Consider the following 19,525-nt stretch of genomic DNA (forward strand, 5'->3'; position numbering starts at 1 on the left):
TAATATGACTAAAGTCTCTCTTCTTACAAATCTGGATTTTTATAAACCACTGTCAAATAAATGCTCTGTTTAAATCACAGAATGAATAATACCATTTAAAAAATAACAACTTTAAAAAGCAGTTTGGAAGATTCTTAATGCGATTTATGTTACTTTAGGGTAGGATTCATCTCATCTAAGTTTCACCATCTGAAAACAGGTGTTTAGTCTCAGCTAGACTCTCTTTGGACACTAGATGAAGGAACTTGGAAAATCATAGAGGCAATTCAGTCTACTGATATGTGATGAATATTTGTGGCAACAGACTATGTAGGGAATCCACAAATGACAGTTTGGATAAGATGACGAGCATTTTAGACTAAGCAAAAAGAACACTTTTCTCCATACAGGCAGGAAGAATCTGCTTTAAGGTGCCACATAGTGCCCAGTGATGAACTAACCTGATCAATTTAGCTTGAAGTGGATGAGGGAGCACTTGTGGACTTTTCCCCTAGGAAATCTTTAAGGACAGTAACCTCCCAAAATGGAATGAGTAGCTGTTAGCAAGACATACTAACCTCTTCAATGCTCATCCTTTGCTCTAGAAGAGAACAAGTGATCACAGCCTTTGAGTAATGGAGGGTAAAAGGAACTCATGGGTAAAAAGTCAAAAGTTCATCTGTTCAATGGAACAGATCGTATGATCGTGACTTTCCTAAATGTACTTTGCCTGCTTGTGCAAGCAGTTGCTGATGGGAGAGAGAAATCACAGCCCTTGGTATAGTCAACATTATTCACCCACATTTGTTTTCTTGTTAATTTTTCATAATATTTAGTTGCGTTTCTGAGAGAAGATTCTTTTCAAGAAGGAATGATGAGGGAAAACCAGTCATGGTGTCAAGGGAGAAAAAAATGCTAATTACTCTCTTTAAAGTCCCAATGAATAACATCAAAGTTATCATTTTTAAAAAATTTTCATAGCTTCATGAATGATTTATTGGTGGCTGTAGTCTAATGAATTGTATTAGGAAATTTTACCATATACAATGCTTCTATTTGAGGTTTGATATAGTTTATAACATATCTTCTGCTAACTTCTATCTGGGAAATTTTCATTGGTAGTGTGAATTCTGCAGTGAAATACTAACCTTTTTTATTTTTTATTTTTTTTTACTTTTTTTTTTTTACTTTTTTTTAACTTTGTTTTTAAGAGCAAATAAGTTTTAGACAAAGAAGAGATAAAAACTGCATTGGAACTAGATGTTCATAATGAGCCTCAGTCCCTGGAAAAAAAGGAGAGTAAGAATGTGTAAACTCTCTTCCTTTGTGTTAACAACTCTCAAATAAGTTATCATCATCAGACTAAAAAAAGATAGAAAAGAAAATCCTGAAAAAGGATGAATGGAGACAACTGGGAGCACTGAGGCAATACCATCTCCATCTCAGGACAGTATCAGCTTTTCCAGCATTGTAAACTCAGATTTCACTGTTGCATTCAAATTAACCACATAAATTCAGATTCATTAGGCTCTCTGGTTGAGTGTTTTCAAGACACTTTAAGACTGCATAACCTCCTGTCCTTAGTGGTGATGGGACAGTCTAAAAAGATAAGATTATATTAATCACCCTACCGTATGTTTAGTTAGGCAACCACAGAAATCCTTTGAAATAAATGGACAAGGACAGTTGTCTAAAAGTTGTCAAAACTGCAGTCCAGGTATGACATTGGGATGGCTTGTTTAGCCCAGTTCCCTTTAATATCTTTATCAATGATCTGGACCAGGAGACTGACTTCATCCTCAATAAGTTTGCAGACAACACCAAATCAGGTAGGAGTGTTGATCTGCTTGAGGGTAGATCAGAGGGATCTGGATAGGCTGGACTGATGGGCTGATGCCAGCTGTATGAAGTTCAGCAAGGCCAAGTAACGTCCTATATCTGGGGCACAACTACCCCAAGCAGTGCTACAGGCTGGGGGAAGAGTGGCTGGAAAGCTGCCTGATGGGAAAGGACCTGGGAGTATTGGTTGATAGCCAGCTGAACATGAGCCAGCAGTGTGCTCAGGTGGCCAAGAAGGCCAACAGCATCTTGGCTTTTACCAGAAATAGAGAGCAAGACTAGGCTTTGTACTCCTTGGTCACACCTCACATACTGTGTTCAGTTTTGGGCCCCTCACTACAGGAAGGACATCAAGGTCCATGTCCAAAGAAAGGCAACAAAGATGATGAAGGGTCTAGAGAACAAGTCTTACGAGAAGAGGTTGAGGGAATTGGGGTAATTTAGCCTCAAGTAAAGGAGGCTCAGGGGAGACCTTATCAATCTCTACAACTACCTCAAAGGAGGTTGTAGCAGGGTGAGGGTCAGTCTCTTCTCCCAGGCAACAAGTGATAGGATAAGAGGAAATGGCTTCAAATTGCACCAGGAAAGGGGGGAGGGAAGGGGGTAGATTTGTTATTAGGAAAAATTTATTCACTGGAAGAGTTGTGAAATATTGAAACAGGCTGCCCAGGAAGTTGTTGAGTCACCATCCCTGGAAATATTCAAAAGATGTGTAAATGTGGTGCTTCGGGACATGGTTTAGGATTAGAAGGCTGTGCTAGGTTAATGGTTGGACCTGATGATCTGAGAGGTCTTTCTGAACTTAAATGATTCTGCGATTCTATAGCAAAGTTTGAAGTTACTGCTACTGCAGGTAAGAAAGAAAGTGATTCCATTATCAATATACTGGTGTAGTGAATGCATCAGAGAATACTTTGCTAGAGAAAAAGTCACTCTTTTCTTTTTTTACTGCACTTTTTTTTTTTTTTTTTTTTTTAAGTGCAGTAACAACACGTTATCTCACTAGAGTAAAAACAGGCCAACACCTGATTTTGATTTTCTCAAACTGGAAAGTGAAAGGAAGGGATTTTCTTGCCACTTGCTGATTTTTATTTTTATTTTTTTTAATGGAACAAAACAAAAACTGTTCTCCAAGTTTCACCAGAGGGAATAAAAGAAGAAAAAAGGGGAAAATCAATTTTCTCTGTGTTCTTGCCCTCTCACCCACATACTAAATAAAGGAAAACTAAGGAAAGACAGGTCTAAATCATTGGGGAAAAGCATCAAAGCCAAAATAAAATCTTCTGATTGAATTGAAATGTTGCCATTTCCCCTTCCTTTCTGGAATGCTTAGGAATAATTTTTTTTGGTGTTGTTGGTGGTGATTTTTGTTGTTGTTGTTGTTTTTTGTTTTTTGTTTGCTTGCTTACTTGTAGATAGTACAAGTGGGAGGGAATCTGGAGGGAATGTTCTGTCCTTGGTAGCCACAAGCCTGATATGAGCCATGGGGGAGCCACAGGTAGAGAAGAAAGAGGAAGCTGTGCACTTAATTTAGCATATGTCACCACACATGCTAATAGGATCTATGGTTTTACACAGACAGCCCTTCTCTGGGTTGCAGTGGATAAGGAAGGATAAGATGGGAAAGAGCATGGAAGTCCATCTGATGCCTGTGCTGGCTAATTAACTGACAAGCCAGCAGTATGAAGGACATAGTTTATGAACAAGCTGTGGAGGCAAATGCATTCATAGTGTTAACAAAGTTAAGGGTGTCCATTTGATAAGAGAGTCTGTTCAAGAACTGTAAATCTCTCTGATGATAGTACAGTTTAGTGGGCATCTAGAAAAGCAGAAAGCTGCTGTTAAGAAGGGCTTTGCCAGGAATAGGTGAGTGTGGGTTGAAGCAAGTCTGTTGTAATGACACACAAAAATGGAACTTTAATTGATGATTCATACTTAACTCATGAAAGCTAATCAAAAGCCCTGTGGGCTAGGGTCCCTGGACCCCCAGTGCACTGAAAGCCCTCTCACAGAAGATATCTCACAAAAGTCTTCCAGTACAAAGGAAGCTGTTACATAAAAATGGAGAATTATTTGTAAGAGATCTGAAAGAGAATTTGATTGAAAGAGCTCTTGCATAACTTTGAAATTGGTAATGATATCATGGCCTTTCCCATGGTATAAGCCTGGGAAATTGGCTTGTTTGTTAAATCTACTCAAGCAGGAGAGGATAAAGTATACTTTCACCTGAAAAAACAGTTTTGAATAACAACTTTCACATGCAAAAACAGTTTCAAATAACAAATCTGAATTATTAGGACTCATCAAATATCTTTCCTGGATGTGTGCAAGAGCAGAGAGATGCTAGGTGTCCTGCCCTGCTGCTCCCTTTTCCCTGACCCTCTGCTGCAGTCAGATGCATGTGAAGAACACACATGGTCAGAAGGAAAGGCTCCGTGTTGGGCAGAGTTGAGAGGTGCTCTTAGATCTGGCAACATTATGGTGGTACAGCATGAAACAGGATCAGTAGCTTTAATATAATCATAATCCCCAAATTTTCCCTTGCAGCATGAGAGTCTGATAATACTCAATGCTTGCTGAGCTTTCCCGGTTTGGCCACAGAGCATGCAAGGTTTATGTGAATCACTGTCAGAGGGCAAGTATAAATTGTGATAAGTAGCCTATATGTAAAAGCAGTATTTCTGCATCAAGTAATAATGCTGTGTTTCCTGGGAAATGAATGGTTGAAATCCATCCCTTGTCACACAGTAACACACACAATAAATGTAATTTTAAATCCATTATAATGCTGTCAAATACATTAAACAAAAATATACAGTGGATTTATCTACCAGAAGATTTACGGATTTCCTGAGTGGTACATCATTATCGGAACTGTCAATTTGAAAATAAAAATTGTCAAACCATCACTGGAACATAATAAAAGCTGTGACAGAAATACACAATAGCTACCAAGTTTTTTAAAAATAAAACCTTCAAAAAACCCACTCCACACACAATTATCACCTCTGTAGACTGCCAAGGAAGCAGTAAAGTACTGAAGGATACCAAAAAGCAAAGTGCAGTATCCAGCATATTTAACACCAGCACTGTACCGATTACTACATGTAAGCACCATTGAAGAGCAGACTGTTGTGCTTTTAATGATGGAATCCAAAGAGGCTTGCATACAAAAGAGATAAAGTCCCAGCCAAAATATGATCTTTTATTCTCACATTATTTTGTCTCAGATTTGCACCCCTTGCTGGGCTTCTGACTGGTCAGCCTTAGACTTCTTTGCCTCCTTATTTGAGCTGAGAGAAGGGCAAGAAGTAGCTTTGTCACAGTCTGCAAGTAATTATAAAAGAAAAGGTATCTTTCACATAGCTTTAGGTGAGCTTTCCCTACCTGAAAGCTTGCCAGGCTGCTGTGTTCAAATCCCAGGAAGCCAGTTCCATACAACTACTTTAACTTCAGAACAGTACAATCCCATTTTTTTCTTCCACTCTCTTTACGATTCCTGCACCACATTATTTCCTGCCAGAACAAGCTTATATTGTGATGCTCTCCCACAATCCTAGGAGTATTGCTCCCAGATTGTCTAGTAATTTAAGCACACTTTTTCTCATCTCCCAAATATTGCAGTTTCTCCAGATTTATGAATTGTCCCTCCGTGTACATCTCGTAATTAATAGCATACAGACACATAGCCAACATAAGTGATTCTATATGATTACTCTGAAATCTGTCAGAAAAACGATATATACGGTCCTGTTGCATTTCTCTAACTCATGTTCTTCACCATGCCTGGTCATTCTTTGAAGATAGGTGAGGATTTTTGAAGGAACATAGTATCCTCCATTTTGACTTTCTTTTTTTTTTTTTTTCTTTGCATCACACAAGCTCTCTTTCACAAGTAGTTCACCACCTATCTCATTCACTAGCTAAATCAGATCCACTTGCAACAAAACCATACCTCTCCTTTCTTCCTAGGAGACTGATGCGCCTTACAACTTTTGTTGTTGTTGTTGTTGTTGTTTTTCCATTACATTTTTAAGATGCTACACCAACAACTGTTTACAAGGAAGTTCTTGTGCTAGAGAACTGTTCCCTTTCAGGGTAGGGTTTGGGTTTCTCCGTGCTGTTACCATCTCAGTGCTTTCCTGGGCTTCTCCTTGGATGAGAGTCATTTACTCCATTACTCTTCATGTTAATTATATGTCAACTCTCAAAATTTCATTGACCACAGAAGTGAAAGATAACAGAGAAAGCAGATGGTGTTTCTCATACAAATTGAGAGTTTACAGTTTCACACCTAGAAGCATAAAGAGACCTGAAGAGGTGGCTTATTAACAGGTCAGTAGGAGCCATAATAAACTCCAATATCTGATAACTGAAGCAGGACTATATCTCAGACTGAAAGGAACCCTTGATTTATACAGGAAGGGCAGTTAACCACTGAAATGATTTGGCAGGGGCCATGATATCTGTGTCATTTGAAATCTTCATAACAATCTTATGAGCACTGAAAGAACTGATAATGCTTAGAGGAGTTACAAGTTTACGTGGGATATGTGCTTTTAAGTCATTGCAGCAGATGGAGCCTTTCGGGATTGGTCACAGTCAGGCAGAGAAGGGGGTGTGTGGGTGGGGGTCTGTCAAGTACAGTGTGAGTGTGTGCCATGCAGGGCAGTTCCCGTTCGAAAGGAGAGAAGGTGCAGAGTCCTATTGTGTGTGGGGTTGTATAAAGACTCCCAAACGGAGTTCAGGTGTACCCAAAGGCTTCTGTTGGGAGCACTTTTTGATGGGAGAAACTGGTGATGCTTGTGGTTTTTAGGGTCCTAATTAGGGTTTAGTCTTAGTGTTCTGTTCAGGGTTGTTTGGAAAGAGAGAAGACACAGAGCCCTGTTGTGTGGGGGTTGTGGAACGGCTCCCAAAGAGAGTTCAGGTCTACCTGTGAGAAAATCTCTATTATTATTTATCTCAATTATCTCAATAATTTTCTTCAGACAGGATCTTCTGTGAAGCTATTTTATTCACAATTGCAATGGTGGGCATCCTGCCAATTAGGAGCACATTATAGTAAACATATCATAACCTTTTATTCCCTATTATGCGACACCTGATCACCTCCCCTGTTTCCTTATTGGCTGAGTACTACAGGTTCACAAGCTACTCGACGCTCCTCTATACCATATATGTACAATTTTTTTGGATCAACCCTTTAATTTCTAATATTTATATATATATATATTTCAAATATTTTTGAGATCAGTGAAATTCGTCCCATTTGATCTACACATATACAGCAACTAGCATTAATTACAGTGCATGCTTCTCCTTGTGAGGTTATTAATAAATCTAATGCCATTCGATTCTAGAGTACTATTTTTGCAAACTAATCTCCTTTTTCTTGCATCCAGAGTGTTATTTTCTAGTTCTTCAATTATAGTTGAGATATTTACAATAGCTTTTTCTAATTCACTCACCCCTAACCAAGGTTAAAACCACCTTGTAAAACTGTGAAATGCTAGAGAATTTTACTAGAAGATCATCTGGAGTCTGCCTAATTCTGTTTGTGGTCTCAAGGGGGCTTTGGCTTTGTGGGTCTTCAACAGTAGTTACATTTGGAATTATTGCCCCCAGGGTGCAAGCTCCCTTCCATCCTAGGAGCAATACCTTCCTGGCTTTATGGCCACATAGCCAGTACCACCCCTTGCCATTTTGGACAGGCCATCCTATTACAGGATTCTCCTGTTTTATCTGGTGTGCATTTGGTATATTAGCATTCCCGTAGCTACTATATTCGGTACAGTATGGATGATTCCCTACTTCATGGGTATTTCCACACTCAGGGTCAGTACTATTGCCCCCTGAGTTTCTATCATTGTCGTTTAAAAGGCACCTTTGATAACACAGTATATTGTAGCCAGGATTATATGAGAGATGAATTTTACATCTATAACAATCATCCAGTCCATGTATTGCCTGTTACTTCTCTCAACTATCATCCTTATCTCAAATTCCTTGAGCCCCACGTTGGGCGCCAAAAAGGACTGTGGTGGTTTTACACAGATGGGCGGCCAAGCTCCACCACAACCACTCTCTCACTCCCCCTCCTCAAAGAGGAACAGGGAGAAAATACAATGAAAAGGGCTCAAGGGTTGAGATAAGGACGGGGAGATTGCACAGTAACTATCGTGATGGGCAAAACAGACTCAGCATAGGGAGATAGTAAGATTTATTGCCTATTTCTAACAAGCTAGAGAAGTGAGAAACAAAGGAAAGAAACCAAAAGCACCTTCCCCCTCATCCAACCTCTTCCACCTCCTCCCCCCAAGTGGCATGGGGGAATGGGAATGGGGGTTATGGTCAGTCTATAGCACTTGTTCTCCACCGCTCCTTCTCGGTCGCTCTCATCCCCTGTGCTGTGGCGTCCCTCCCACGGGGTGCAGTCGTTGCTGAACTGATCCAGTGTGGGATTCCCACAAGCAGCAGCTCTTCAAGAACTGCTCCAGATATGGGTCCATACCATGGGGTCCATCCCTCAGGAGCAAACTGGTCCAACCTGGGTCCCCCACAGGCAGCAGCTCCTGCCAGGTCACCTGCTCCTGCGTGGTCTCCTCTCCACGGGCTGCAGGTCCGGCCTGGAATCTGCTCCGGCAGGGGTCTTCCACAGGCTGCAGTCTCCGTCAGTGCAGGCCCACCTGCTCCACCGTGGTCACCTCCACGGGCTGCAGCGTGGAACCCTGCTCCACCGTGGTACTCCATGGGCTGCAGGGGGACATCCTGCTTCACCATGGTCCTCACCACAGGCCACAGGGGACTTCTGCTCCGGCGCCTGGAGCACCTCTCCCCCTCCTTCTTCACTGACCTTGGCGCCTGCAAGGCTGTTCCTCACTCCTCTCACTCTCCCAGCTGCTGTGTGGTGCAGCGTTTTTTTCCCTGTCTTAAATCTGCTCTCACAGAGGCACAAAACAACATTGCTTATTGTCTCGGCTCTGGTCAGCAGTGGGGCCCTTACCTAACATGGGGCAGCTTCTAGATCCTTCTCACAGAAGCCGTCCCTATGGCCGCCTGCTACCAAAACCTTGCTACATAAACCCACTACATTTAGGAAGCTCAGCTTCAAAATCTGTTCCTTCCTGTGACTGAGTATGATCTGTTGTCTTTAGAAATCCAGAGAATCCAGACACAGTTGCTGCTGGAAACAGCAATCAGGGACAAGGCCTTTTCAGTCTTTCTAGGCATCTGGGTGCAAATCCAACAATTATTTTGAGATAGAACTGGGAGGGATATACGGGGAGGGGGGACAAAACAGGGGAAGAGGTCACACCAGGGGACACACTGTGCAGGGCCAGCTGTGGGCAGTGTTCAGGCGGGACTGTAGCTCCCCGTACAGCATGGGCATCGGCGATGTGGGGCGCTGGGAGCGGCTGTGCAGCTCCAGCTGTGAGGTGAGGAAGAGCAGACCCTGGCCAATCACAGCACTATGCTTTGGGTGTTTTGGGGGGTACAGAGCACGTTTTGTAGACTTTGTGTTGAAATTAAAGGTGGGTGCCATACTGCTGGGTAGCACCTGCATCCTTCGTGCTGCCCTGTGTGGTGTAAGTGAGCACTGGTCCCGGGACATCCCACAATCCTGGGACACCCTGCAGTCCCAAATCCATCTTGCACCCATCAAGGAGACACAAAACACTCATTCATCAGCAAACGCTTTATTAGGGAGCACTGCAATGGCTAGTGCTCACAAGGGTGGTACCCCGCTCCCCCAGCAGCACCCAGTGCTGATCGGAGCAGAGGGGTTGTGCAGAGGTGAGGAACAGGAAGATCCGGAATGCTCAGAGGCGGGCGCAGGGTGTCTTGTCTCTTGCTGGCAGCTCAGTGGCACTGCAGGTAGCGGAGGGCCTGGAGAAGCTGCGAATCCTGGTCCAATGAGCCGTGCTTGGGGCCAGTGGTGGCATAGGGGGTGTCAGGGCTGTGCCGCCTCATCAGGGCTCACTGCGGGTGAGAAAAGCACTGGGGGGTGAGCAGCACGGTGTGGGGGGCCTGAGGGACGTGTCACAGCCCGTGCTGTGGGTCTCTGTGTGGAGCTGGGAACCCAGGGACAGGGAGAACCCATGATGTGGGGAGCACATGGGACATGCAATGGCAGGGACCCCAAAATGCATGATGTGGGGCTGATGGGGACATGGGGCTGATGGGGACATGGAGAATCTGGGGTCCTGAGGAACACGGAACACCCATGGTATGGGATTCAGGGAGTGTCAGGGACCTGCAGCACCCATGATACGGAGCACCAGGGGACATGGAACACCAGGCACCTGGAGCACCCAGGCACCTGAAACCCCTGGGGGACCCCAAGCACCCTGGACTCTGTGCCAGCCCCCTGCCCCACAGTGGTACCTTGGCATGGGACGAGGCAGACACTCCCCCGTGCATTCTCTTCTCCTAGCTGCCACCTGGCTGTGCCACCGGGAGGGGACCGTGGCCCCAACACAATCAGGTTACCCGAAACCGTGTTCATCTTGGGGCGCTGTGGGTGCCGCGCTACCCGGTGCCAGCTCCCATAGTGGCAGGGGATGGGTTGGCAGGCACCATGCTGGCTCTCCTCGCCCAGGCTGAGGTTGTCCATCTGGGTGGTGGCTCTCTGCATGCTGCAACAGCCATGCTCCTCTGATGGTAATGTGATGTCTTCTTCCACAGTCGGAGTGGCGGCGCCACCAGTGGCATCCTCACAGGACGCCTGGGCAGCTTGCTGGCACAGCTGGTAGTACTGGGTGGCCTGGAAGCTGGACTTCAGCTGCCTCATGGAGATGAATGGGTGCTTGAGGGCAGTGCTGGGCGCGATCCTCTCATGCGAGTCCCAGGTGAGCATCCTCTGCACCAGCTCCACCATCCCATGCAGGTCGCAGCGTTCAGCCAGAGCCTCCTGCCCAGTGCCAAGCAGCGGCTGCACGTTGACTGCCACCATCTGCTCCAGCGAGGAGAGGATGTATCTCCTCCTCCCCAATGTCACCTTTGCCCCAACCACCGTCACCTCCGGCTTCAGCTGCCAAGCTCCAGCTGGATCTGGCACCCGCCGGAAGAAGCGCTGAGCTTTGCGGGCAGTGCACAGCAGCCTCCCTGGTGGCAAACCCTGTGTCTTGCAGATGTAGCGGACCTGCTCATCCTCATTTCTGCCTGGATAGAGCGGCCTGCCCAGGTGGAGCTCGGCCACCACACAGCCCAAGGACCACATGTCCATCTTCTCGCAGAAGGGCAGCCCCAGCAGGATTTCGGGCGCCCGGTAGAAGCGGGTCTGGATGTAGGGCTCCTTGATGAAGCACACCTCACTGAAGATGCAGGCCGAGCCGAAGTCCACCAGCTTCACGCGGAAAGGCTGACGTGCATGGTCTACCAGCATGATGTTCTCTGGCTTCAGGTCAGTGTGGATGATGGCGAGCTCCTTCAGCTTGGCCAACGCCACCAGCACCTGTGTCACGATGGTGCGGATGTGCCGCACTGGCAGCGGCAAGAAGTTGTTCTTCTTCTGGAATTCGAAGAGGCTTTGTTCCAGCAGCTCGAAGACCAGGTAGGTGCAGGCACTGTCCTGGAAGGACTCAAGGAAGCGTACGATGTGCGCTGCCTCCGTGTCCACTGCTTGCAGAGCCCGCAGCAGCTTCACCTCATTCCAGGCGCTCTGGCCTTGGTTGCCTTCGTTCCTCAAGATCTTAATGGCAACCATCTCTCCTGTGCTCCTCCGACAGCTCCTCGCCACCTCCCCAAAGGTCCCCTTACCCACCATATCCACAATATCATAGAGCTCACCATCCACCACCAATGTCATTATGGCTGGGGAGGGGACAGGGTTGGACAGGGATGGACAGGATCGTCCCCACAATGCTCCCCCGGGGACCCAATTCTGGGCCGTGGTTCTGTCACTGTTGCACCAGGGCAATGGCCGTTCCCATGGCCACCCCCCACCCCCCCCCCACCCCCACCCCTGCCTTCCATCTCCCTCCATGGATGTGCTCAGGACCAAATCTCACACTGACCTTTATTCCAGCAGCACCAATGGTTGGGGAGTGAAAGCCCAGTGCAGTGTCAGCACCAGCACCCATTGTGGAGAAAACTGGGAAGAGGTGTGAGAAAAATCTATATTTTTCAGACACCCCCCCTTTGTTCTGACTGTAGATAATTTTCTTATTTACCTTCTGACATACTACACAACTCCTGCATACTTGTTCAGCCACAGGAGACCTCCAGTGTGCCTGAGAGAGCGCTAGAGAGCCCTGCGAGGTCTCCAAAGGCCACTAGATTCCAGGAAGTGTCCTTATTTTGCTTCTAGTGTTTGATAGCAGGCTTGTAGGGCATCCTGGGAGGCCTCTAGGGCATCTTAGAGGACAATGGGTGTAACTGAGAGGCTTTTCGGGGCAGCTAGAGGGCACTGGGTGGCCCTGGTGGACCTGAGTAGGATCTAGAGTGCAGCAGAGGACCACAGGAGGCCTGCAGCGTGCCCAAAAGTGCACTAGAGAGCCTTGCAAGGCTTCCAGAGGCCATTAGATTCATGGAAGAGTCCTAATTTTGCCTCTAGGGTGCAAGAGGAGGCTTGTAGGGAACCCTAGCGTGCCCTGGGAGACCTCTAGGGCATCCAAGAGGACACAGGGTGTCACTGGGAGGCTTTCCAGGGGAGCTAGAGGGCACTGGGTAGCCCTGCTAGACTTGCGGAGGATCTAGAGTGCAACGGAGAAGCAAAGGAGGCCAATTTCTTCCATGAAAAAGTGCTCCCAATGGAAGCACCTGCCTTGGGGTCAGGTGAGTGGCTGAGGTAACAGAGCAGATGAGAGTAACTGTCCTTGGGGTGCTGTGGCTTTTGCTGCTGCAGTTGCTTTCTCTTTTGTTTACCGGGTGCCACAAGCAAAGTGGGCTGTGATAGTCTTTAGAATAGGAGCAAGGCAGGTCACTTGAATGCTGCACGGTTCCTGAGAAGGGTGTCGTAGAGGAAAAAGGTTGTCTTGCAGTTCCTTATGGCAGTCATTCCGTAGGTGAAGAGGTGCCTGAAGCCCCATCCCACATAGCCTGAGCATGCCTTGTTGAGGATGAAGCCTGCTTTCCAGCGGTCCTCAAAGCCAAGCTTGAGCTGAAATGCTCTGTCTGTGTTTGAGTTCGGGTTGTGCCTTGGTGAGCGTGGGGGTAGTTTTTAAGTCGGTGCAGCAGAAGGCCAGGTTTCAGTGTCCTGTAGTGTGTTTTGACCCATCAGCATAGCCTCTTGGTTTTCAGATAGCCTACTCAAGTGCCTTATTTCTCCTGCGAGTCATGTTATTACACTGACTTTTTTTTTTTTTTTGGCATGTAATCTGTTATACTCCTAGATCATTTTACCTATGTAAAGAAAGGTTTGAGCTAATTTCAGCTGAAATAGTTTCAGTTACTTGCTTGGTCATATTGTCCTTTCGATATTCAAAGCTGAAGCAAAAGCATGGGAATTGTTGCTTCTAGAAACAGCCCAGTTCTCTTGTCTGCACTCTGCACACTGTTAAGTCACACTTAGTGCACACTAGCTAAGCCAGATAAAATAATAATCATAATAAATAAACAAAAACACAGCTGCTGCTCCTCCTGCTGTCTTTCTCCCTTCTTGTGCTTCACCCCTCCCCTTTCCCAGGTGATTGGGGTGGGTGTCAGGTGGGGCCTGATGGTATATGAGCCATAGGCATCCCATCAGAGAGTTCTTTCTGCCTGAGCTGCTCTTTGGGGGTAGGTGCTTTGGTTTTCTTTCAGTCAGTTGCAGGGTTCTTTAGGTGGGCCAGAGTAGGTGCCTTTTTTGCATGCAGCTCTTCTTCAGGTGAGTAATTCTTATAGCATATTTACAGATAGGTTGACAATGTTACTTTGTGTGTTTGCTTTGTGGTTCTTGGTCTCTTCTGATTTTTGCAGAATTATGGGTCTTACAGTGTACCTGACCTGATGTCTTAACCTGTATGTCAAATATTATCAAAGTTACAACCTTGGTAGTAAAGTGATTGAGCAGGGTTTAGGGGAATAGAATATATCCTCCAAGTTCCCTGTGCTAGAATGTATCTGAAAATAGCAGCAGTAGGCACATAAGGTGTAGCCTTTTTCAGGGTTAGGGACAGTTTGTTATATTTTTGGAGCTTTTTCCTGCTGTTTTGCTGGCTGTAGAGTCTTTAGACCTTATAGCCTTCTAGATTTTAAGTGATTAGAGCTCACTTAATAGAGGGATATTTAGCAGAGTTGCTGGCCAACTTGTTTTTGGGACATGGTTGGGTATGCTTCTGTTTTGGGGTTATATTTTAATCTCTAGATATATCAAGCCATTTCTGTAACGCTCAAGAGGATTCACAATGTCCTGGCTATCCTTTGTGTTCCTTGTTGAGGATGGAATCTGCCTCCCAGCATTCCCCAGCTAAGTTGGGGGCAAACGCTATGTTTGGGTTGGGGTTGTGAATGGACACATAAGTCAAGGGTATGTGCTTTTAAGTTGTTGCAGTGGATGAGACCTTTCAGGATTGCTCAGTCAAGCAGAGAGGGGGTGTGAGGAGGTGGGGGTCTGTCAGGTACAGTGTGAGTGTGTGCCGTGCAGGGCAGTTCCCGTTCGAAAGGAGAGAAGGTGCAGAGTCCTATTGTGTGTGGGGTTGTATAAAGACTCCCAAAGGGAGTTCAGGTGTACCCAAAGGCTTCTGTTGGGAGCACTTTTTGATGGGAGAAACTGGTGATGCTTGTGGTTTTTAGGGTCCTAATTAGGGTTTAGTCTTAGTGTTCTGTTCAGGGTTGTTTGGAAAGAGAGAAGACACAGAGTCCTGTTGTGTGGGGGTTGTGGAAAGGCTCCCAAACAGAGTTCAGATGTACCCAAAGGCTTCTGTTGGGAGCGCTTTTTGATGGGAGAAACTGGTGACATTCATGGCTTTTAGGGTCCCTTATCAGGGAGTGTGAGCAGGAGTTAAGCCTGGTGGAGTTACTCCCTGCTGTGCATGAGAGAAAGGCATCGGGGACACACCTGAAATAGTGGTGGGGCTCCTGCCCTGTCACTGTCAGAGGGATTGGACCTGGGAGATGGAGAGGAATGGAAACAGGTCCCTGCTCAGTGTTGCAGGTGAGCCGCCCCCCTACCTGCCTTGCCCTTATGGAATAGGTTTGAGGCCATGGAGCTCAAGGGACAGGGTTGTGAGGATGTGGGGAGAAGTCCACCCAGGAGGCTGTTAGGCATGGAGTCAACTTCCTTGTCCCTAAAGAGTTCTTCCACCAAGAAGGAAAGAAGGGTAATGGTCGTAGGCAACCAAGGAGGGGCAGTGGCATGACTCTCTACATCATACTGCTTAGCGTCATGGTGTAGTGGGGTGATTGTTGGACCAGATGATCCTGAAGGTCTTTTTCAACCTGGATGATTCCATGATTCCAACTCTGGAATGTAAAAAAGTTAAATGATATTCTCTCCACTGAATTCCCTGCCTTGAGGATCAGGAGTTTTGAAGCCATCCACACTGGCTTTAATGAAACCTAGTGAGAAGTTTAAAGGTCTGTGAAACAAAATAAAGTGAAGTTACTGAAGCTTAGCAATTGCACTGTGGTTTAGATTAATGCATTCTGGATAGCATTTGCTGGTGGTAAAGGATGCTGCTATAGTCAGCTCCTGTAGGTCAGCTGATGCATGATATATCATTAAGGTGTGTTAAGTCACTTGTACATCTTCATGCTAAGCTTTTCCCAGCTCTTGGTGTATCCTAGATTAGGATCATTTTCGTATTATTAGTCTGCAATAATATACCTTTTATTTGATTGTAACTTCCTTTAGCTTTGTAAAACTTTGCTTGGTTTCTTAATACCACGTATTATTAATAACCTCCTGAAGTTATGGTGCTCTATGGACTGCTTTGAGCTGATGCCCAGAATGTCCTTGGCTGGACAGATTATTTGCTGTTGCTGCACCTGTATCCCAGACATACAATCCAGTGTATTTTGCACTGTTACCCCTGTACAATATTATTTATTAGCTTCACTTTACAGATAGTAAGTTGAAGTGATGAAGTGGTAGTGAGTGGGACTTTCATGAACCCAGCATACTTACTCTTGCTTCAAAAAGGAAAACTTCAGTAGCTATGGTAATTGAATCAAACTCTCTCAAGCAGAAACACCACTGAAGCCATAGGAGCACCCCTGCTTTTGTCACTTCTCCTTTTGCACAGGAAAACCCAAAAGCTGAAGCGCTTTTTGTAATACCAACATAATGTGGCTTTATTTGCACATTGTTGTCCTATCACTTTTGAAATCCTGGCAGACAGTGATAGGCATCCTGCTTTGGCTGTGTACATCTGGTCACCCTCGAATGGAGCCAGTGATGCTAATTAATTCTAGCAGTACACAACGCCTTGTTCTGTTCTGTCATAATTCACTGAAGGCGGTGAAAGCTATACCCCTCTCTGTGAGGTTTCAAGCAAGCACGTGATTGGAATACTACTTCATGTGTATTCCACATTCTTCTTTAGCCTTGATTTACCTCAAATAAAAGTTCAATTCAGATGAAAAGTTCAAGCAGATGAATTTAGCCTGCTGAATAGGCCTTTAACTACAAGGAAAGTTTACTATTTAATGAAAACAACATGAATTTTGGTTGTTACATTTTAACTAAAAAATAGCTTAAATAAACTGAAAAATAAATAATATAACCTAAAAATAAGTAAACTAACCAAAAAATAAATAAACTGTCTTCACTCTCTTCCCCCTCCACCCCTCCCTCTGCACCAAAACAAACAAAAAAATCAGAGCCAAATACCTTTCAGTTCCCATGAGGTTTAAATGCCTAAAATAGCCCTAAGTGTCTTTGAAAATAACTGGATTAATGGCAATGCTGTTTTAATAAGAGTGGCAGCAAATACCTCACACCAGCAGAAATAGAGAGTCTTGGGTTAAAGTGACGTATTCAGCACAGATATCTGTTATTTAGCTTCTTCCAACACTGAATTAACTTCCATACCAGATTGTTGTGTAACATGCTTTTAAAAGAAAAGCACACCTATTGGACTCCAACACTGGATGGAAAGACATTGCTAAGTGAAAATGTTATTTCAATGACAACAACAATCTACCAGCATATTTGGGGGTGGGAGGGCAACAGATGACAGGGAGGACAGGCTAAACACACCCACATTAATTCGTGTGCACACCAGATCCAGTTATTAAAGACAATTAACTGGCTTTTTAATTTTTCCTTTTGGATATCACCAAATATTGTGGTGGCAGCAGCAAGAGGAGGGTGACTAATAACTCAACAGTAATTTCCCTAGTGCCTGTAAATAACAAACATTGTTAGCAAATGAGTGATGGAGGTCAATGGGCCATACAGTCATTAGATGGTTTAATGATATGCTGCAGGTTATCTCAGGGCACAGTGCACTAACGACATTCTCAGCCTTCCCTGCAGCAAATAACCTCTGCAACCTGAGATAAGCAGTCACACTGCACGTTACAATATAATAGAAAATGACCCCAATGAGAAATTTCTCTTCTGTTTGACATTTAATGTTCTAGCATCCATCAAAATCTGTCCTGAAAAGAGCGCTGTCCTTCTTAAATCTGTTTTTGTTAATTGAGAAGCTCGTAAAGGGCAGAAACCAAATGTCCTCAGACTTGTGGCTTATGGGTAAAGAGGTAATCAAGTCAGTTGGAGAAGAATGCCCAGCATGTAGCGTTTTGTTTTGCTTTCCTGGCAGTTGCTTGGTCCTTGAAAAGACATAGTCCAAGGAGAGGTATAAACAGTATGGTCTGTTTTGTGCTGGCGGTTATACTGAAAGATCATAGCAGACCCTGTAGTCTTGAAGATTTTGACTTTATGAAATCTGTTGGGTCACTTCTCAATGGTACATTTTTGGAGTAAGCAGGTGATCCAAGTTACCATGGATTTGGGACCAGCACGTTAGGCTGGTATAAAATGGCAAACTAATTTCACTGCTACCACAGAGTTGAAGGGAACCTAACAGCAGGTGCCAGGTAATCAGCTATGGTGCGGAAAGAGTGATTTCTTTGGACCTGACTGTAGCTTCAGAAACACCACACTGTGTACATAGACCCAGTTTTGCTTAAACCAAAAGACCACATACCTCATTCACTCTTTGTTGCCCCTTCTGTGTCAGTACAGAAAGGTGGCAGATTAGCTTCTTGATTTCTGTGGATGGGAGAAGGTAAAACTAGAGGTGCAAGACTATGTGAAACAGACCTGAATAACCGTGGCAAAAATTCCAGACCTGGAGTTTCTCAGGAGAGAAGCTAAAGATGAAACAGAAATGATTCACTTGAATTCCTTGAAAGGACATTTAAGAAGAGGCTTATATAGCTACTGTTTGATTAAAGTAAGTTAAATATTTAAATATTTCATAAAGTAATTTTTATTCAGTGATAACAATGTTGTAATTTAAAAGGAAAAAACGAATTAGAGAAGAGGATCTGAGAAAACAAAACGGAGTAGAGACTGATGAGCCACTGCATTAGTTACAGGAATTCCCTTTCTCTAGCAATGGGAAGGCTAGCTAGCAAGGTCATGCACCAGAAGACACAAGCAATACAGATCATATGAAGTTACTCTATTCCTTTTTTTTTTTTTTTGATCTGGTGATCAGTTAATGTATGACTGCTGTGGTTTGCTGCCTTACCTGTTGTTGCTGCCTGACCACCCAGAAGTGGTAGACACATGCAGCAAGGATACTTAGTAAGCTTAAGACCGTGTAATCACACCAATTTTCCAATGTCTTAATGCGAGACTAAAACTGTAAACTTGGTATTAGAGTTGTATCAAAGTCTTGAAACTGAAGATGCAATGTTTTCATGATGAAATACCATCTTTGTTCCCTGTTCAGTGTCTATACATACTGTGAAAAAATCCTTAGATCAGGTTACTGAAAAAGCCAGATAATAAATTAGAAGTTGATACATTAGTTAGAAATATTTTTTCTCTCGCACCTATATTCTGTACACAGTCTTTTCACTTGCCCATCCATCCCAGCCTCCTAGCAGGTGCTTTGCACAGTAGTTCCCTCTGGTACATCCACCCTGAGGTAGTACCTGAGAAATAATAGTTAAAGTTGCAACGTAGATCATCCATTTCTGATAAATGTTATGTTAGAACACTGCTGGGAAAGCCCATGTGCAATTTACCTGACTTTCTGAGAGAAGGAATGTGGAAAGGAATATGAACTCCCAACATTTTCCACACATAGTGAAACAAGTATAAAGAGGACAAAAACTGAAGTGAAAATTAATATATGCTATGGATAAAACTTGTTCACTTTGGGTACTTGATGAGTGAGATTTCCAGAGGGCTCAACACTCAGCTCCCAGTTGGAATAATTGGGCCACTTTACTTCCAATGCCAGGTAACACAATTCAGTACTTACTGAAGATCTTACTTGACTTTAACTTTTCAAAAGTTTCCTGATGACCACAAGGCATACCTACCTTCCTTTTTTTAATGGTACCATGGATTAACAGACCAGTCCAACCTGGGTGCCACTGCATTGATTTTTTTTTTTCCTGTAGTTTTGAATGCCTTCCCAGTCCCTTAATTGGGCAAAAGTAGTAGTCATTCCAGCAACAAGATTATACATCCTCTTGTTGATAACTAAATTGCTCTTGTTGACTTAATTTTAAAGAAGCCATCATGAAAGTCACAGGTTCTTGGTCTTGTAGGATTAATCTGATTAATCCAATTACTTGGAAAACACCTTGGAAAAGATGA

At 44.5% G+C, this 19,525-nt stretch overlaps 1 protein-coding gene across 1 annotated transcript; it reads right to left on the reverse strand.

Moving 5' to 3' along the window:
- Nucleotides 1–5,044: 5,044 nt before the first annotated feature.
- Nucleotides 5,045–11,638, reverse strand: HIPK4 (homeodomain interacting protein kinase 4). The gene is made up of 2 exons (XM_035324337.1): nt 10,309–11,638; nt 5,045–5,145 (listed from the first exon to the last, which is right to left on the reverse strand). The coding sequence occupies exons 1-2, from the start codon at nt 11,624–11,626 to the stop codon at nt 5,045–5,047; spliced, it is 1,419 nt and encodes a 472-aa protein (XP_035180228.1). The 5' UTR covers nt 11,627–11,638.
- Between the last annotated feature and the right edge of the window lie 7,887 nt (nt 11,639–19,525).

This window comes from Oxyura jamaicensis, chromosome 4 (assembly GCF_011077185.1).
Source record: "Oxyura jamaicensis isolate SHBP4307 breed ruddy duck chromosome 4, BPBGC_Ojam_1.0, whole genome shotgun sequence".
Lineage (NCBI taxonomy): Eukaryota > Metazoa > Chordata > Aves > Anseriformes > Anatidae > Oxyura > Oxyura jamaicensis.